General features: G+C 51.6%; 1 protein-coding gene and 1 long non-coding RNA gene across 13 annotated transcripts in view; one reads left to right on the top strand and one right to left on the bottom strand.

Annotated features, from left to right (window-relative positions):
* LOC145505843 (uncharacterized) overlaps nucleotides 1-18989 on the top strand; it is a 92145-nt gene that overhangs the window by 2120 nt on the left and 71036 nt on the right. For 7 of the 12 annotated variants that reach the window (XM_081488937.1, XM_081488907.1, XM_081488916.1 and 4 more), the window contains 8 exons: nucleotides 301-402; nucleotides 874-1014; nucleotides 1604-1753; nucleotides 4487-4710; nucleotides 6483-6714; nucleotides 12943-13164; nucleotides 15473-15622; nucleotides 18356-18579. In XM_081488937.1, coding sequence (XP_081345063.1) covers nucleotides 943-1014; nucleotides 1604-1753; nucleotides 4487-4710; nucleotides 6483-6714; nucleotides 12943-13164; nucleotides 15473-15622; nucleotides 18356-18579 — 1274 coding nt within the window. In that variant the 5' untranslated portion in view covers nucleotides 301-402; nucleotides 874-942. Of the gene's footprint in view, nucleotides 1-300; nucleotides 407-873; nucleotides 1015-1603; nucleotides 1754-4486; nucleotides 4711-6482; nucleotides 6715-12942; nucleotides 13165-15472; nucleotides 15623-18355; nucleotides 18580-18989 lie in introns of all 12 variants that reach the window. The other 5 variants (XM_081488975.1, XM_081488964.1, XM_081488953.1 and 2 more) reach the window with 1 other exon arrangement.
* Nucleotides 5800-11926, bottom strand: LOC145507079 (uncharacterized). The gene is made up of 2 exons (XR_014054546.1): nucleotides 11374-11926; nucleotides 5800-8899 (listed from the first exon to the last, which is right to left on the bottom strand). It is a non-coding gene; the product is annotated as an uncharacterized LOC145507079 (long non-coding RNA).

Here is an 18989-nt window from a genome sequence, read left to right as displayed (position 1 = left end):
TGTTGTTAGGATTTCTGTTTAGGAAAGTTTCTCAGACGTCCCTGGGTCTTGAGAAGGCAGGCTTGGATTCCGGGTTCTCCCCTGCCGCGTGCCTGCCAGGTCGAGGTGGAGGCTGCAGGCCGGTCTGAGTTGTGGTGGTCTGTGTGGTCTGTGGGTCAGGGGGACCCCCTCTTCTCTGGAGGGACAAGGAGATCCTTTGTGTGGAGCCTAGAGAGACTTGACAGGGTCAGTCTTCAGCGGCTCGCTCTCTTTTTAATTTGTGTTTGCATGTAGTTACTTACTCATTTCACTGTCTTCTAGGAGTTTATAGAACTTACGAAAGAACTAAAGGTATGCAGGGAGCAGCTTCTTGAACGAGAAGAAGAAATTGCTGAGCTGAAAGCGGAAAGGAGCAACACCAGGGTCAGTAGGGGGATTCTCACGTGTTGCCCTTTGCCCCGTGGGGGTCACCACTGGGCTCTGTGTTGCTGTCTTTAAACTCGGTCTGGTTTTCAAGTCATTTTTCACATCTTCCCACTGAGCAGACCAAGGTGGATCAGTTCGGGGTTCTCATACCTTGCTTCAAATTTATGATGAGAGCTAATGTAATTTTAGTACATTTGAGGGGAGAGTTCTCTTAACTTACATTTTTGTCCATGCTCCACTTTGTGTGGGATCTTAGTTCCCCGACCAGGGATTAAAACCTATGTCCCCTGCTGAAGTGCGGAGTCTTAACTACCGGGCCACTGGGGAAGTCCACTCTAACTTGAGACTGAACTGGCGGGATTCCGACTTGCCTTAGCGTGGTTTCAGCTTTAGCGTGTGGCTGAGAGGAGTTATTGGGCCTGAGTTCAAGAATGAGGTTGACGGCGCTCCTTTGGCCCTGCCCTGCAGCTGCTGCTGGAGCGCCTGGAGCGCCTGGTTTCCCGGTACGTGCCATCCCTCCGCACGTCCCCAGCCGGCATGACCAGCGAGGTGGAGGTGCTCAGGGCACTGAAGTCACTCTTCGAGCACCACAAGGCCCTGGGCGAGAAGGTACCAGCCACCCGGCCGTCCTGAATTTGTACACTTGCTGCCTTGTTAGGTGGATGATGCACGTATTTATGTAACTAGTTGACTTTTGAGCTTCTTGAATTTTTGTAAATACATTTTTTCTGTACGAAGTCAGAGTTTTATATGGTTAAAAAGTGTTGCCTGCGTACGTGCTCAGTCATGTCCAAGTCCTTGCGACCCTGTGGACTGTAGCCCACCACACTCCTGACTCCTGAGGTCCTGACTTCATGCCAGATACCTTTCCTCCTGGAATTCTTGCAATAACAGGGTAGTTTAGTATACTTTTTGTTTGCTGTTGGGGTTTATTATATAGAAAAGAAGCTTGATAAACCGAGTGGCCAGACAGAACGTTAAGACAGATGGGTGCCAGTCGTGGCAAATGTGACATTTGAAGTAGGCACGTTTTTGCTCACGTCCGAGGAAACTGCCGTGTCTAGGACTTTAATTTTGAGGACGCTAACTTTATTTTTGAGTTGAAACTTAGGATTTAGTCCAACTCTTTTACGCGTACGTGTATCGGAATGTTCCATGATAATGACTTACCTTTTCTACTCTGCAATGCCCGGTGTAGGCCATGGTCCAGAACACGGACGTGGAGGTGCGAATCACTACCCTTGAGAGATGCTACCTTGCCGCCCAGCGCGAAGCCACCTCTGTGCACGACGACCTCAATGATAAACTTGAAAATGAAATCGCAGATAAGGATTCTATGCATCGACAGGTAACGGCTTTTACTGAACTGTGTCTGACTTTTATAGTGGTGAATTCCTGAGGAAGGAAGGTAAACACCTTTTCATGTGACTCCCACGTTGTAAGGCACCTGCCCCCTCACACTGTGGTCCTGAAATGGTTTTGGAACAAAGCGTTGATAGATCGCTTTATGTCTTCCCATTTTCCTTTTTCTGGCTACGAGTTTCCTTTTAAGGCATGCTTTTTTTTCTTAAAAGAACCAATTTTGATAACTTGTGGCCTACTGTGAGGCCCAGCACAGTACTAACTAGCACCGTTTTGATTGAAATCATCCTGCGAGTAAATGGATACACATACCCATCATTTTATAGTGAGAAGAATTCTCATTGGAAGTTTAAGTACCTTTGTATTTTCGCCTCATTTATGGCATGTATTTTTTCATACATGTCTGTGTTTTGAGCTGCCATGTTCAGTGAGCAGCTAGTTTGGGCCAGACATCGTCAGAACTAGGACTCCAGCAGTGAATTAAAAACCGTGTGCGTTCTTTATCCACTGCCATGTAACAAATCACTGCAAAGCTTAGTGACTTCCCAGTGAGCAGGTCACAGTCCAGTTTCTGTGCTTTGCAGCAGGTGGGCCTGGTTCAGGGCCTCCTGAGGACGCAAACATGGGAAGGCCCCCCAGGGCTGGATGGCAGGCTTTCAGACTCACCTGGCTGGTGGGGACAGGCCCAGGTCCCTGCCGTGTGGACCTCTTCACGGCCTGGCTTTCCTCAGAACACCCTCTGAGAGCGAGAGCGCGGGATGTAGCCCGGGGCCTTTCGCGCCCCGGTCTCGGAAGCCGCACACCTTCAGTTCTGTTTGCGAGAGTGAGCTGCGAAGTCCTGCCTCGCTCAGGGGCTGAGCAGGAGTTGCCCCCTCTGCCTCTTGAAGGGAGGAGGATGGAAGAATTTGTGGACCCATTTTTAAACCCACGCAGCCTGTCGGACAGTAGTGAGCAGGGGAAGGAGACCAGAGTGCCCGAGTTGTCTGAGGAGGGGGGACGATCGTGTGTGAACAGGGTGGCCAGCGAGGTGACACCAGGAGGGTGACCTGGAACAGAGACCCGGAGGCCGGAAGAGAAGTAGCCACTCGGAGATAGATCAAGGGTCGTGTCAACAAGCGGAGATAAGGGAGAGAGAGGGCCGCATCAGGGAGGACCCCGGGCTCAGGCCTGAGCAGCTCGAGGCCAGAGCCTGTTTCCTGAGCTGAGGAGGGCTGTCAGGGCAGGGAGCTAAGAGACGGGCCTCAGCCCTGTTGAGGTGGATGAGCCCATGGGGTGTCCAGGGGACCTGTGAGGTCAGCAGCTGAGTGTTCCGGCCTGGATCCAGGAGAGGCCTCACTCAGCTCAAGGTGGACTTGGGTCGTGGGCATACAGATGGTGTTTAAAGGCACAGACAAGGTAAAGTCACCAGGCAGGTGCCCGTGGAGAGATAGGGGGTGCAAGGGTAGAGCTGTGGGGTGCCTCGCATTCCAAGGTTGAGAAGGGGCGCAAGGGACTGACTAGTAACCCCAGGGAGGGCGGGGCCTGGTGCCCAGGGAGAGACATGCTTGGGGTGGGGGGAGGGCAAGGAGAGGAGGGGGCTTGGTAACATGGGTTCCTCAGAGCTCCCTGGGAGCTGCCCTGCGAGCGGGGCACACCGCCTGCTTGCAGAGAGCTGGAGACTGGGCGGGGAGGGGGACAGTAGAGGCCTCTCCCAGGGAGCTCTCAGAGACCCTCAGTGGGCGCTGCAGGGAGCCCTGGAGGAGGAATCTGCTGGTTCCCTTTGTGCGATTTTGAGGTGAGAGAAGGGAGAGGACGTGCTGGCTGAGCTGATGGGGGTGAAGCCATATGCAGCTGGTTCGCTGGAGAGGAGCAGGAATGATGGCAGGTGGTCCTGGAGCCAGTGCAGGGGGTGGCCCAGCCCTGGGGAGGGGTCGTGACGAAGACAGGGGCGAGGGCGCTGGCCACGGGGGACAGGGAGCCAGCAAGCCAGCACCTCGAGGCTGCCCCTCGGCTGCTTTGAGGTCATGTCTGGGAAAGAAGGCAGGACCTGGGTGAGAGTGGGCCGGGGGGAGATGTGCCAGAGAGAAGGGTGTGAGGTGTGAGAGCTGGAGGGCGGCTCGGAGCCCAGCAGGCCCTCTCCCGCACGTCTCTGGTGACAGAGCCGCCTTGCGGTGTGAGGGGCCGTCCCCCAGAACAGCCCGCGGGCCTGCGCCCCGGGAGGAGCCCCGCGGGGGGCTGGCCCTCCCAGCCCTCCCAGCCCTGCTGGCCCTGCTTGCGCCTGTCTGTGCGTGTTCAGACCAGCCTGGAAAACGGAGGGCTGGGGACCTGCGAGGATGGCGCTCCTCGGTGAGTAACACAAGTGGTGACCGCTGAGGTGGACCCAGAGGCTGCGGAGCTGAAGGATTTCTTTTTCTTATTTTCCTTCAGCCTGGCTGATGGAGGCACAGATGTATTGTTGTAATTTTCGGACTTTGTCTCTGACTCCATCGGCCCACCCTTGTGAATAACCTCATAGGATTGCCTCCCATCCACGCTAAGACCTGAATGTCACCAGGCCATCTAGGGAGTGGGTTCTCCTCCTGCCTGTTTCTTCAGTACTGCTCGCTTAAGAGATGGCAGTGTCTCATAAGCATGGCCCGTTTATCCACAGTTGGGGCTTCCATGTAAACTTGTGTTCAGTTCCTGATAGACTTGAGCTGCCCTGAATGTCGCTGACGAGACGTGGTCCTCTCGTGCCCAGGTGCAGACCCTGAAGGAAAAGGACTGGGAGCGCGCGCAGCAAGCCAGCGTGCCGGCCAACGTGGCCCAGGCGTTCGAGAGTGACGCAGACTTGTCTGACGGCGGGGGCGACAGGGCCACCCTCTTCAGCTCGGCCGCTCTGCTGTCGCCCAGCGGGCAGGGCGATGCCGAGACTCTGACTGTGATGCTTCAGGAGCAGCTGGACACCATCAACGAAGAGATCCGGTGGGTGAGCCCGAGCCGAGCTCCCCAGAAACTCGGCTTCTCTGAGGAGCTGTCTTCTCCTTAGAGAAGGCTGAGTGTTCCATAGTAAGGAAACTGACTTCAAGTCTGCTTCAAGAATTTTCAGTTCTGAGATTGCCCTTGATTATAGAGCTCAGTCAGCCAGGGCTGTGGGGGGCGTTGTGGGGTGTCCCCCCACCAGCTCTGAGCCCCAAGGTGGGTGAGGTGCCGTGACAGTGTCCCCTGCGGCCCGTGCACCCTCCAGCACTGAAGGTTCGCCCTCGTGTGTCCCTCGGAGCCTCCCACATTCTGGTGAAAAGCCACCTGAAACAGAAAAGCTGGGGTTTTGGGGTGGCAAATTCCCCCTCAGATCTGCATTTTCCTTTTGAACTTAATACAGTGTGAAGGTTGGCTTGTTGTACGACAGTGGTCCAAGGACATGTGTTTGAGTTCTTCTCAACTCATCAGTGTCTGTGAGATGTTTTCTGTAGACACCGTCTGGGCTGTTATAACAGTTTACAAACGGGATAGAATCCAAAGGCCCGCCTCATGGCGAGCAGGGGCCTTGGGTCTGGGTGCGGCCAGGTGGCTGGGGGCCCCGAGGCCAGCCTGGTGCCGCACCCGCACAGCTCTGCCTCCTGTCCCTTGTCCACGTTCAGAGTGGCCACAGGCCGGTGACCCTGCACAGGACCTGGCAGAGCTGCTGCTCAGACTGTTCTTGTCACGTCAGCCCAGGCCGAGGTGCCCGTTCCTGTCAGCCGAGTGCGGGGGGCCCGGGGGAAAGGCAGGGGTGAAGGGCACAACCAGCAAACGCAGGTGGTGCCGCCTGCACGTTTGACGCTGAGACAGACTGCTTTGTGGGCCGTGTTTGAGCACAGACAGCTCAGAAAGATTGTCTTTCCCCCTCCCCCAGGAAATACGGAACGGTTACATATTAATATGTTTATTTTTACAGCATGTTGTCAGGTAAAAGTGATTTTTCCTTAGGTAACATGTTGACTTGAGGTAAATGGTAAATTCTTTCCATCAACTTGTTATCAACAGTGAAAAACTTTCAGGGTGGATAAGGAGAAGTGAAACTGGAGAGGTGACGACCTGCGAGAATCTTGTATTTTATTTTGAAAATCATGTTATATGCATAATCGAATATTTAAACTGCTATATAAAATCATCCGCGAGACATTAGGGGAGAAGAGCAGTAACTGTGAATTCTAGGTTAATGCAGCACATTGACATGAGTCCAGAAACTCACACAAAGCTGGTGGAGAACTTCATCAAGTGATGCATTTGTACATAGACAACCTAAAAAATAAAAAAATCAATTCAGCACTTCATCTGGTCTAGAGACTTGTGTTTAGAAACTCCAGCTTGTTCGTGGCTCACTGTTTTGATTGTACAGAGTTCCTGATTCCCAGCGGAATAGACTTGAGGCACTGCCGTGCATCTCTGCCCTGAGAGCGGGGAAGGTAAAGGTTGTCAACTTCAGGTTATCTCCTCACAGGGAGAGAGGCGCCACCCAGGCCCCGTCAGAATGTTAGAGTAAACCAGTCAAATCAAACGAGAATGATCAGGGGCCACTTTGTAAGACTCAAGGATAAGTTATTCTAAGTTTGAGAATATTGAAAAGAGGGAAAGTTGAACCTTTTTGCTGAGATGTTAATTGAGCAACTGTTCCTGGAATATGCTAATCGTGACACAGAATGCAAGCCCACATTTGTTGTCCAGACACGTTCCTCTGCTGACAAAGGCAGGTGACGGGTTTTCTTCTATTTTAGGTTGATCGAAGAAGAGAAGGAGAACACGGAGCAGCGGGCCGAGGATACTGAGAGCAGGGTGGGCAAGGGGAGCTTAGGCAACCTTCGTTGTTGTAAATCCTCGAGCTCCCTCAACCTGTGTCCCGCCTCCTCGCTCGCCAGCTCCTGCCCGCCCAGCAGTGGGCGCGCCAAGCCCCCAAGGAGGCGGCACAGCTCGGCGCGGAAAGTAGACCAGCGGGACATCAAGACTCTGGTATGTGTCTGCCTCCTCCCTGCCACGTCCCTCCCCCAGCACACTGGCTTTCTTTTTTGTTTGTTTGTTTTTTGTTTTTTCTGTTTTTACCCAGAAGAAACTCAGGTACATTTGCTACGCTTAGAGGTCTAAGATTTTTAAAAACTGCCTAGTCTTTAATCATTCCATACTCGCACAGCAACAAATTAGTCTTGATATTTGGACCACCGGCTTAGCACGTCATCATGAACTCAGCCAGGGCCTGCCTCTGTAACGTTGGGCCCGGCCTGTGCTGGACACAGCAGGTGCAGGGAAGTTTCTGTTGTCACCGAGTAGACAGCCTTGTGAAAGTAACCATAGGCAGCTCTCCTGGCGTGTGAGACCCACGCAGCACATTTTTCATTGGGGATACCTGGCTGCAGGCTGCAGGCCATGCGGTGGGAACAAAACCAAGAATCTAAACTGGTCTGCTTGCTGCTGGACCTGGCTGCACGCTCAGGCCAGCTCTGGGTGTGAAACCAGGTTAAAAGCCTGGTGCCCCAGGGCCCCAGGGAAGAAGTTGGGCTTCCTCACTCTTCTGAGTCTAAAAATGGGATGACGACCTAGGGCTTTTGGTGACAGAGTGTGCAGCTCTGAAGCGCATGTTCCTGCTTTCTTCCATGTTTAGCTTAGGTTTCCTGAGCGCATTGCTGTTTACCCTGTGAAATCATGTCTACAACACTCTGCTTTGTAACTGCACTTGTATTATCACTTTTTTTGTTACCACCCATTTCATGTTAGCTGCATTGTTAGTCAGCATATAATTAAATTAACTGTGAATCATTTTAGCAGCATGTGAAGTGATAACTGGTCTATTTTGTGGTCTTTTGACACATTGGTTTTATAATATGCATCACTGGCCAATTAGTTGATAGTGTGTATTCTTTGACGATTTCTCTGTGGTTTCATGCTTGATTTCTTTCCGAGTATTTGTAAAAGAACAGTTCTGTATATTTTTTCTTGTTGCTGGAGTTCTCTGACGGTGTGTCTGCTTTCATCGTTGGTTTTGATTTCCTGTCTCATCCTGTTGTCTGCTTCGTTGTCATCAATCCAGACCCCAGCTTCCCACAACCGCACCCCCCCGAGGCTGTAGTTTACCCATCCATCTCCCCTCCCCCGTCCTCCCACTTGCTCTGGTCATAGCAGTCTGGGGTCCACAGCGTGTGTCCCCTTAGTCGGGTTTCTGCTTTGTCTTCATGTCTCATTAAATGGTGTTTTCCCCCCATAGCACTAAGTTTGAATTATTGTTATCACTGTGCAGTTACAAGCATAATGTAGATGGATGATACACTACAGAACCTGTGTAATTCATAACTGAGATTATGCTTACCTGAAGAAATGATCCTCTTATGTGTAGAATTAATGGACTTTTGACACAACATCCTTTCTGTGTTGGTGCTTGTATTTGAGACTGTAAATCTCATCAGCTTTTGCATGCTTAATGTCTCTACTAGACTCTTTTACAAAGTATCTTCTATGGTTCATAAAATGTGAAGACTCCACCTGCTGTTATGCTAGCTTTCATTCTTACATATTTTCATAGGGTACCTGCTTTAATGAATTTATTTTCAGAAGTTTGAAATCAAATTCTAGGTAACGATTTTACATTAATGTCCAACAGGTGGTTAGATTTGTTCAGTGTTAAAATAGGTATTACGGCAACTTCCTCGTCAGTTAAATTACTATTTTAAAGTATAACATGTTTTTTTTTTATTAAGAGAAACTAACTTATAGAGAGGTTTGGCTGAGAACAGACAACTGTTAAGGCCCTTTGTTGTACACAGTGCTGTGCTTTAACAAATCATGATGTTGTAATAGAATTGTATCTTCCTGAGGAATAATGTATAGTGTTTCTCTAGTAAATCTTGAATAGCTTATTTAACTAATGTGGTCCAACAAATTGTTCTGTTTCCAGTTACATGTTCTCTAAATCTACATCTCACTTATATGTTTGCCGTCATTTTTGCTTTACTGTCTTTGCCTATATTGATTCTTGAATTTTTAGCTTCAAAGTCGCAATAAATCTGGTTTCTCTTCATTTCTCTGCATGCATCTATCAGTCTAGTGAGTTAAGGAAGCATCGTCGAAAGGTAAACTATTTAGTAATTTAGCATGCCTTTGTTTCTCTGTGAAGTATTAGAGTCCTTATCGTGTTAGTGAATGAACACTATGTGGTTACGTACTGGTGGATGATTGACATTTTAATAGAAGTAATGAAACTCACCCACCACTTAAAATATGCTGATGATGCAATCAATCCATCCTAAAGGAGATCAATCCTGGGTGTTCATTGGAAGGACTGATTTTGAAGCTGAAACTCCAGTACTTTGGCCACCTCACGCGAAGAGTTGACTCATTGGAAAAGACCCTGATGCTGGGTAGGATTGGGGGCAGGAGGAGAAGGGGACAATAGAGGATGAGATGGCTGGATGGCATCACTGACTCGATGGACATGGGTTTGGGTGGACTCCGGGAGTTAGTGATGGACAGGGAGGCCTGGCGTGCTACAATTCATGGGGTCGCAAAGAGTCAGACACGACTGAGCGACTGAACGGAACGGAACTGAACTGAACTGAACTGAACTGATGGTTCTGTTGGAAATAGGTCATTGGTTGGGACAATTGTAACAGTTTGCCTTTCTCCCACTTGTTTGCCTTCTAATCATCTCATGCTTATTTATAATAGACATAGTATTATTTATTATTTTTAAAATTTTCTTTACTTATTTTTTTGGCCATACTGCACAGCTAATGGGATGTTAGTTCCCCAACCAGGGATCAGACCGGTGTGAAAGTGAAAGTGCCAAGTCCTCACCTCTGGACCACCATGGAATTTCCACGTAGTGTTTTCTTAAAAGAAATGACTGAATCAGAGCCATAGATATTAGATTTGGGGGAAGCCAATTTAATGACGGTGGGTAGCAGTGTGCAGGAGACTCTGTGTGCCAGGCACCGTGTCCAGTGCTTTCTGAGCCCGTCATCTAATCCCGCAGACACCCAGGTGAGGTCCAGGCTGCTGTTATCCCCATTCAGCAGATATGGACACTGAGGCTTAGAGAGGCCGGGCACCGTGCCCAGGCTCGCATACCCAGCGGTGCGGTGCAGACTGGTCTGATCAGAGCCTGGACACTTAACCGTGGTGCCGTCCATCCCGCTTTCCTCCAGAGGCCCTCCTGTCCATCACAGCAACCCTGATGGAGGGAGCCTCAGGAGGGAGCTCGCTGCCTCTCCCCTCGGGTCACTTGGATGAGCCCCTGTTGTTGGAGTCCAGTGGCCCGAGGGCTGGCCTTCCTTGTCCCTCTCCTGCTCCCAGCCCGCTGATGGAGCACTCCTGGGGCCTTCCCACAGGACTTGGGCAGCCGCGCTCCGGTTCAGGCAGCTCAGTGCCCAGGAACCCTTCTGCCGGGCACAGCAGAGTAGCTCCGTCACCCTGAGGTTGGTGACCTGGGTGTGCCGCTTGCCCGCTTTGTGGCCTGCTTTGCCCTCCTGTTAAATGAGGACACGGTACTGCCCATCCGACTCACGTGGGCACCCGTGGGGCGGGCTCCCATCCTGGCGGAGGGTGCCAGGCTGGGGACCCAGAGGCCTTTCTTAGGACAAGGCCCGGGGGAAGGGCCTGGCCGTGGTCCCTGACTTTGAGGCAGGTGTTTGTCTGCATTCAGTCCTAGTCAGCCCAGGTGTGTCACTTCCCTGCTCTGTTCTTTGTTGTTTTCTGATTTTTATAAATGCTTCTTTTAACTTGAATTTGAGATTGATCCCTCTTCAGTTCCATGTGGATAATTTCTAGCTTTTGTAGCCTTCTGTTGTCTGAGGGTGGTTGTTAGAGATCAGGGGAGAGTGCACAGTTTATCCAGCTGCTGTTAAACGAGTTCAGCTGTATTTTGCAGTAAGTCACTTGGTTGTCACCAAGCTCCTGTGGAGCTGCAGTGGATCAGTATTCTTTACAGAATCCCATTACAAAGCCACAGGTTAGTTGGTTAAAACGACGCACTCATTGTTTATAAAAATACTTTCCATGCATGCTTCCTAAAACCTCCCCTGGCTGAACCACACGCCCACATGTATAAGTGAGACCTGTCTGGACCCTGAAGGGGTTTATCTGTTCCCCACACTGTTGCCACCACTGTTTCCTGTCCTCAGACCCAGGACCAGCGGAAAAGCTGGGCGTCCAGGAGAGATCTTTTTTTTTTTTTTTAATTAGCTTATTTTTTAATTGAAGGATAATTGCTTTACAGAATTTTGTTCTTGTCTGTCAAATCGCAGGAAAAATCAGGCATAGGTACACATATATCCCCTCCCTTTTGAACCTCCCTCCCATCTCCCTCCCCTCGAGATTGATAGAAGAGTATCTCTTAGTGAAGACTTCAGTTGAGTTCAGTCGCTCAGTCGTGTCCGAATCTTTGCAACCCCATGAATCGCAGCACGCCAGGCCTCCCTGTCCGTCACCAGCTCCCGGAGTCCACCCAAACCCATGTCCATCGAGTCAGTGATGCCATCCAGCCATCTCATCCTCTGTCGTCCCCTTCTCCTCCTGCCCTCAATCCTTCCCAGCATTAGGGTCTTTTCCAATGAGTCAGCTCTTCGCATGAGGTGGCCAAAGTGTTGGAGTTTCAGCTTCAACATCAGTCCTTCCAATGAACACCCAGGATTGATCCCCTTTAGGATGGACTGTTCGGATCTCCTTGCACTCCAAGGGACTCTCAAGAGTCTTCTCCCACACCACAGTTCAAAGGCATCAGTTCTGTGGCGCTCAGCTTTCTTCACCGTCCGACTCTCACATCCATACACGACCACTGGAAAAACCATAGCCTTGACTAGACGGACTTTTGTTGGCAAAGTAGTGTCTCTGCTTTTAAATATGCCATCTAAGTTGGCCAAAACCTTCCTTCCAAGGCGTAAGCGTCTTTCAGTTTCGTGGCTGCAGTCACCATCAGCAGTGATTTTGGAGCCCCCAAACATAAAGTCTGACACTGTTTCCACAGTTTCCCCATCTATTTCCCATGAGGTGATGGGACCTGATGCCATGATCTTAGTTTTCTGAACGTTGAGCTTTAAGCCAACTTTTTCACTCTCCTCTTTCACTTTCATCAAGAGGCTCTTTAGTTCTTTTCCACTTTCTGCCGTAAGGGTGGTGTCATCTGCATATCTGAGGTTATTGATGTTTCTCCCGGCAGTCTCGATTCCAGCTTGTGTTTCTTCCAGCCCAGCGTCTCTCATGATGTACCCTGCGTCTAAGTTAAATAAGCAGGGTGACAAGGACACACAGCCTTGACGTCCTCCTTTTCCTATTTGGAACCAGTCTGTTGTTCCATGTCCAGTTCTAACTGTTGCTTCCTGACCTGCGTACAGGTTTCCCAAGAGACAGGTCAGATGGTCTGGTATTCCCATCTCTTTCAGAATTTTCCACAGTTGATTGTGATCCACACAGTCAAAGGCTTTGTTTGGCATAGTCCATAAAGCAGAAATCGATGTTTTTCGGGAACTCTCTTGCTTTTTCGATGATCCAGCAGATATTGGCAATTTGATCTCTGGTTCCTCTGCCTTTTCTAAAATCAGCTTGAACATCTGGAAGTTCACGGTTCACCTATCGCTGAAGCCTGGCTTAGAGAATTTTAAGCATTACTTTACTAGCACGTGAGATGAGTGCCATTGTGCGGTAGTTTGAGCATTCTTTGGCATTGCCTTTCTTTGGGATTGGGATGAAAACTGACCATTTCCAGTCCTGTGGCCACCGCTGAGTTTTCCATATTTGCTGGCATATTGAATATAGCACTTTCACAGCATCATCTTTCAGGATTTGAGATAGCTCAACTGGAATTCCATCAGCTCCACTAGCTTTGTTCGTAGTGATGCTTCCTAAAGTCCGGTGGACTTCACGTTTAGCAGATGATTCTTAAAGAGCAGAATAACTGGGGAAAGCTACTAACGGACGGGGTGCTTGATGTAAATCCCGAGCAAGTAAACATGCCAAGCACCAATGGAAAGGCAAGTCCTCGGTCTCGCTCTCTGTCTGGTTCTCGCCTTACCATCCAGTCTGTGCGGGGCTGTTGGGACCTGTCAGCAATGCACCATGTAGATCTGAGTGGCCGTGAGGGTCGTGTGAGCTCCCAGAGTGCAGAAGAAAGTTTTGACCTCACCGATTGCCCGGAAATGCTGTGTTCCCTCCCTCCCAAAACAAGGCTGTCTGTCTAAGGCTTCCTTTCCCCCTTAGAGATCCTCCGACGGCTCCCCAAGCCACGAGGAAGACCTGGCTAAGGTGATCGAGCTCCAGGAGGTCATCGAGAGGCAGTCAGGGGAGCAGAGCCAGTCGAAGGAGTGCCTGGCAAACCTCTCTGCCTACGTGAGAGAGCCGGAGGAGGACCCGGACACGGCCAGGAAGGAGCTCCTCGCGTCCGAGGAAGCGAACAGACAACCACAGCGGGATGTCCGCGAAGTGAGTGACAGCGGACGTGTCTGTTGTCCTGAGGTGGAATGTGGGTCCCTTGTTCTCCGGCTGATCTGAGCTTTGGGATGGCTGCGTGAGTAGGAGCACAGAGCGCTGGCGAGACCGCGACTGGCGGCCTCCCCGCCTCTGCGTCGAGATCTCTGGGGTAGAAGAGGCCTGGTCCAGGCGGTCCATTGGCAGTGGAGCAACACGAGGGCATCCCTAGCGCTGTGCTCACCCTGGGTGTGGACTCCTCATTTCTACAAGTTCTAGGGTGCCCAGTGTGTTCCTCTTTGAAAAATTCATTCATCCATTCATTCATTTATTGGAGTCTAGTTGCTTTCCTTTTTCTTGGAGAAGGCAATGGTACCCCACTCCAGTACTCTTGCCTGGAAAATCCCATGGATGGAGGAGCCTGGTAGGCTACAGTCCATGGGGTCGCTAAGAGTCGGACACAACTGAGCGACTTCACTTTCACTTTTCCCTTTGATACACTGGAGAAGGAAATGGCAACCCACTCCAGTATTCTTGCCTGGAGAATCCCAGGGACAGGGGAGCCTGGTGGGCTACCGTCTGTGGGGTCGCACAGAGTCGGACACGACCGAAGCGACTTAGCAGTTAGCAGTTGCTTTACACTGCTGTGTCAATGTCTGCTGTACAGCAAAGTGAATCCGTCATATATATATATATATATATATATATATATATATATTTATATTTATATATATATTTATATATATATATATATATATATACGTGTGTGTGTGTGTGTGTGTCTACATATATCCCTCTTTTTAGATTTCCTACCCATTTACTTCACCACAGAGCCCTGAGTAGACTGCCCTGTGCTGTAGAGTAGGTCCTTACTCGTTGTTGACTTTACGCATAGTCTCAGTAGTGTACATACGTCAACCCCAGTCTCCCAGTTCATCCCCCCCACCTGCCTGTCGAATGTATACCTGATGATGCTGAAATTTCCTTCGGGTTCACTCAGGCGAGTCTGGTGACGTCTGTGGAGCCCGTTCTCTCGGAGAGATGGGAGCCCGCTGTGTGGGCCCTGCTGAGGCAGCTTGCCTGGCCGTCTTCTCTAGTCTTCTGAGGTTCTGCTCCTTGAGGGGATGTGTGACATTGATACCGGCGGTCAGACAGGTCGAGTGGCGTTTGCTCACCCTCAGAGCCTCAGGCCCGTGCTGTGTAACCATGTAGAGTCATGATGTTTCTGGTGGTCGTGTCTGCGGCTGTCATGATTGATGAGAAACTGCCTAACGGTCATTGTGAAAAGAGAAGAGTGCTGAGGGTTCGGGCCTCCTCCTGTGAGCCTCACCTCTCCTTTGTAGGCAGGCAGACAGCGCCCACCCTGCCCCACCCCTCCCCCGTGAGACCGTCTCAGACAGAACCCCTCCGACATGTGCTACAGCAGGTGTCCTTGTTTAGTAGCTTGGTGTGAGTAATTCTCTGTGAGAGCTCAATGTGAGAACTCAAAACAGAATATTTGCACGCTTGTATAACCTTTTCCCACTACTCTTTGGCAACAGGAGGAGATTAGGTGGCAGAGTTCAATATGTAGAGAATTCTGGGAAAAGCGGCCTTGAGACCTTTCACTTTTAATGTCAGGCCTTTGCCCACATTGGTTACTTAGTAGTCGACTACGGAGGGACCTGCAGTGGATTTTGACCTGGCGGACGGGAGTTGCACCAGCAGCAAGTTCTGGTCCTGGTTTGACCCTTTCATACATGTGGTGTAAGTCTGCTTTAGAAGAATTAGGCTTGAGAAGGCTGCTTCCAGTTGTGTTAAACTTTGACTTCTGTTTCCACTCATTACTGTTACTTGAATTCTGAGGAAATTGCATGAGAGTTTTCCGACTTTTACCCGAGGAAACGAGCCTCAGAGGTCCCTGTTGGATCTGTCGAAGGTCCCTCCCTCTTGTGGATCCAGTCCGCCTGTGTGGTGTAGCAGACAGAGGTCGTGACTTCATGCCAGATACCATTCCTCCTGGAATTCATGCAATAACAGGGTAGTTTAGTATACTCTTTGCTGTTTGGGTTGATTATGTTGAAGAGAAGCTTGGGAAACCGAGTGGCCAGACAGAACGTTAATACAGACATATGGGTGCCAATCGTGGCAAATGTGACATTTTAAGTAGGCACGTTTTTGCTCACGTCCGAGGAAACTGCCGTGTCTAGGACTTTAATTTTGAGGACGCTAACTTTATTTTTGAGTTGAAACTTAGGATTTAGTCCAACTTTTTTACGCGTACGTGTATCGGAATGTTCCATGATAATGACTTACCTTTTCTACTCTGCAATGCCCGGTGTAGGCCATGGTCCAGAACACGGACGTGGAGGTGCGAATCACTACCCTTGAGAGATGCTACCTTGCCGCCCAGCGCGAAGCCACCTCTGTGCACGACGACCTCAATGATAAACTTGAAAATGAAATCGCAGATAAGGATTCTATGCATCGACAGGTAACGGCTTTTACTGAACTGTGTCTGACTTTTATAGTGGTGAATTCCTGAGGAAGGAAGGTAAACACCTTTTCATGTGACTCCCACGTTGTAAGGCACCTGCCCCCTCACACTGTGGTCCTGAAATGGTTTTGGAACAAAGCGTTGATAGATCGCTTTATGTCTTCCCATTTTCCTTTTTCTGGCTACGAGTTTCCTTTTAAGGCATGCTTTTTTTTCTTAAAAGAACCAATTTTGATAACTTGTGGCCTACTGTGAGGCCCAGCACAGTACTAATTAGCACCGTTTTGATTGAAATCATCCTGCGAGTAAATGGATACACATACCCATCATTTTATAGTGAGAAGAATTCTCATTGGAAGTTTAAGTACCTTTGTATTTTCGCCTCATTTATGGCATGTATTTTTTCATACATGTCTGTGTTTTGAGCTGCCATGTTCAGTGAGCAGCTAGTTTGGGCCAGACATCGTCAGAACTAGGACTCCAGCAGTGAATTAAAAACCGTGTGCGTTCTTTATCCACTGCCATGTAACAAATCACTGCAAAGCTTAGTGACTTCCCAGTGAGCAGGTCACAGTCCAGTTTCTGTGCTTTGCAGCAGGTGGGCCTGGTTCAGGGCCTCCTGAGGACGCAAACATGGGAAGGCCCCCCAGGGCTGGATGGCAGGCTTTCAGACTCACCTGGCTGGTGGGGACAGGCCCAGGTCCCTGCCGTGTGGACCTCTTCACGGCCTGGCTTTCCTCGGAACACCCTCTGAGAGCGAGAGCGCGGGATGTAGCCCGGGGCCTTTCGCGCCCCGGTCTCGGAAGCCGCACACCTTCAGTTCTGTTTGCGAGAGTGAGCTGCGAAGTCCTGCCTCGCTCAGGGGCTGAGCAGGAGTTGCCCCCTCTGCCTCTTGAAGGGAGGAGGATGGAAGAATTTGTGGACCCATTTTTAAACCCACGCAGCCTGTCGGACAGTAGTGAGCAGGGGAAGGAGACCAGAGTGCCCGAGTTGTCTGAGGAGGGGGGACGATCGTGTGTGAACAGGGTGGCCAGCGAGGTGACACCAGGAGGGTGACCTGGAACAGAGACCCGGAGGCCGGAAGAGAAGTAGCCACTCGGAGATAGATCAAGGGTCGTGTCAACAAGCGGAGATAAGGGAGAGAGAGGGCCGCATCAGGGAGGACCCCGGGCTCAGGCCTGAGCAGCTCGAGGCCAGAGCCTGTTTCCTGAGCTGAGGAGGGCTGTCAGGGCAGGGAGCTAAGAGACGGGCCTCAGCCCTGTTGAGGTGGATGAGCCCATGGGGTGTCCAGGGGACCTGTGAGGTCAGCAGCTGAGTGTTCCGGCCTGGATCCAGGAGAGGCCTCACTCAGCTCAAGGTGGACTTGGGTCGTGGGCATACAGATGGTGTTTAAAGGCACAGACAAGGTAAAGTCACCAGGCAGGTGCCCGTGGAGAGATAGGGGGTGCAAGGGTAGAGCTGTGGGGTGCCTCGCATTCCAAGGTTGAGAAGGGGCGCAAGGGACTGACTAGTAACCCCAGGGAGGGCGGGGCCTGGTGCCCAGGGAGAGACATGCTTGGGGTGGGGGGAGGGCAAGGAGAGGAGGGGGCTTGGTAACATGGGTTCCTCAGAGCTCCCTGGGAGCTGCCCTGCGAGCGGGGCACACCGCCTGCTTGCAGAGAGCTGGAGACTGGGCGGGGAGGGGGACAGTAGAGGCCTCTCCCAGGGAGCTCTCAGAGACCCTCAGTGGGCGCTGCAGGGAGCCCTGGAGGAGGAATCTGCTGGTTCCCTTTGTGCGATTTTAAGGTGAGAGAAGGGAGAGGACGTGCTGGCTGAGCTGATGGGGGTGAAGCCATATGCAGCTGGTTCGCTGGAGAGGAGCAGGAATGATGGCAGGTGGTCCTGGAGCCAGTGCAGGGGGTGGCCCAGCCCTGGGGAGGGGTCGTGACGAAGACAGGGGCGAGGGCGCTGGCCACGGGGGACAGGGAGCCAGCAAGCCAGCACCTCGAGGCTGCCCCTCGGCTGCTTTGAGGTCATGTCTGGGAAAGAAGGCAGGACCTGGGTGAGAGTGGGCCGGGGGGAGATGTGCCAGAGAGAAGGGTGTGAGGTGTGAGAGCTGGAGGGCGGCTCGGAGCCCAGCAGGCCCTCTCCCGCACGTCTCTGGTGACAGAGCCGCCTTGCGGTGTGAGGGGCCGTCCCCCAGAACAGCCCGCGGGCCTGCGCCCCGGGAGGAGCCCCGCGGGGGGCTGGCCCTCCCAGCCCTCCCAGCCCTGCTGGCCCTGCTTGCGCCTGTCTGTGCGTGTTCAGACCAGCCTGGAAAACGGAGGGCTGGGGACCTGCGAGGATGGCGCTCCTCGGTGAGTAACACAAGTGGTGACCGCTGAGGTGGACCCAGAGGCTGCGGAGCTGAAGGATTTCTTTTTCTTATTTTCCTTCAGCCTGGCTGATGGAGGCACAGATGTATTGTTGTAATTTTCGGACTTTGTCTCTGACTCCATCGGCCCACCCTTGTGAATAACCTCATAGGATTGCCTCCCATCCACGCTAAGACCTGAATGTCACCAGGCCATCTAGGGAGTGGGTTCTCCTCCTGCCTGTTTCTTCAGTACTGCTCGCTTAAGAGATGGCAGTGTCTCATAAGCATGGCCCGTTTATCCACAGTTGGGGCTTCCATGTAAACTTGTGTTCAGTTCCTGATAGACTTGAGCTGCCCTGAATGTCGCTGACGAGACGTGGTCCTCTCGTGCCCAGGTGCAGACCCTGAAGGAAAAGGACTGGGAGCGCGCGCAGCAAGCCAGCGTGCCGGCCAACGTGGCCCAGGCGTTCGAGAGTGACGCAGACTTGTCTGACGGCGGGGGCGACAGGGCCACCCTCTTCAGCTCGGCCGCTCTGCTGTCGCCCAGCGGGCAGGGCGATGCCGAGACTCTGACTGTGATGCTTCAGGAGCAGCTGGACACCATCAACGAAGAGATCCGGTGGGTGAGCCCGAGCCGAGCTCCCCAGAAACTCGGCTTCTCTGAGGAGCTGTCTTCTCCTTAGAGAAGGCTGAGTGTTCCATAGTAAGGAAACTGACTTCAAGTCTGCTTCAAGAATTTTCAGTTCTGAGATTGCCCTTGATTATAGAGCTCAGTCAGCCAGGGCTGTGGGGGGCGTTGTGGGGTGTCCCCCCACCAGCTCTGAGCCCCAAGGTGGGTGAGGTGCCGTGACAGTGTCCCCTGCGGCCCGTGCACCCTCCAGCACTGAAGGTTCGCCCTCGTGTGTCCCTCGGAGCCTCCCACATTCTGGTGAAAAGCCACCTGAAACAGAAAAGCTGGGGTTTTGGGGTGGCAAATTCCCCCTCAGATCTGCATTTTCCTTTTGAACTTAATACAGTGTGAAGGTTGGC

The sequence above is a fragment of the Giraffa tippelskirchi genome, chromosome 1, assembly GCF_054371585.1.
Source record: "Giraffa tippelskirchi isolate mGirTip1 chromosome 1, T2T-mGirTip1v1.2.pri, whole genome shotgun sequence".
Taxonomy (NCBI): domain Eukaryota; kingdom Metazoa; phylum Chordata; class Mammalia; order Artiodactyla; family Giraffidae; genus Giraffa; species Giraffa tippelskirchi.
This window is presented reverse-complemented; position numbering and strand designations above follow the sequence as displayed.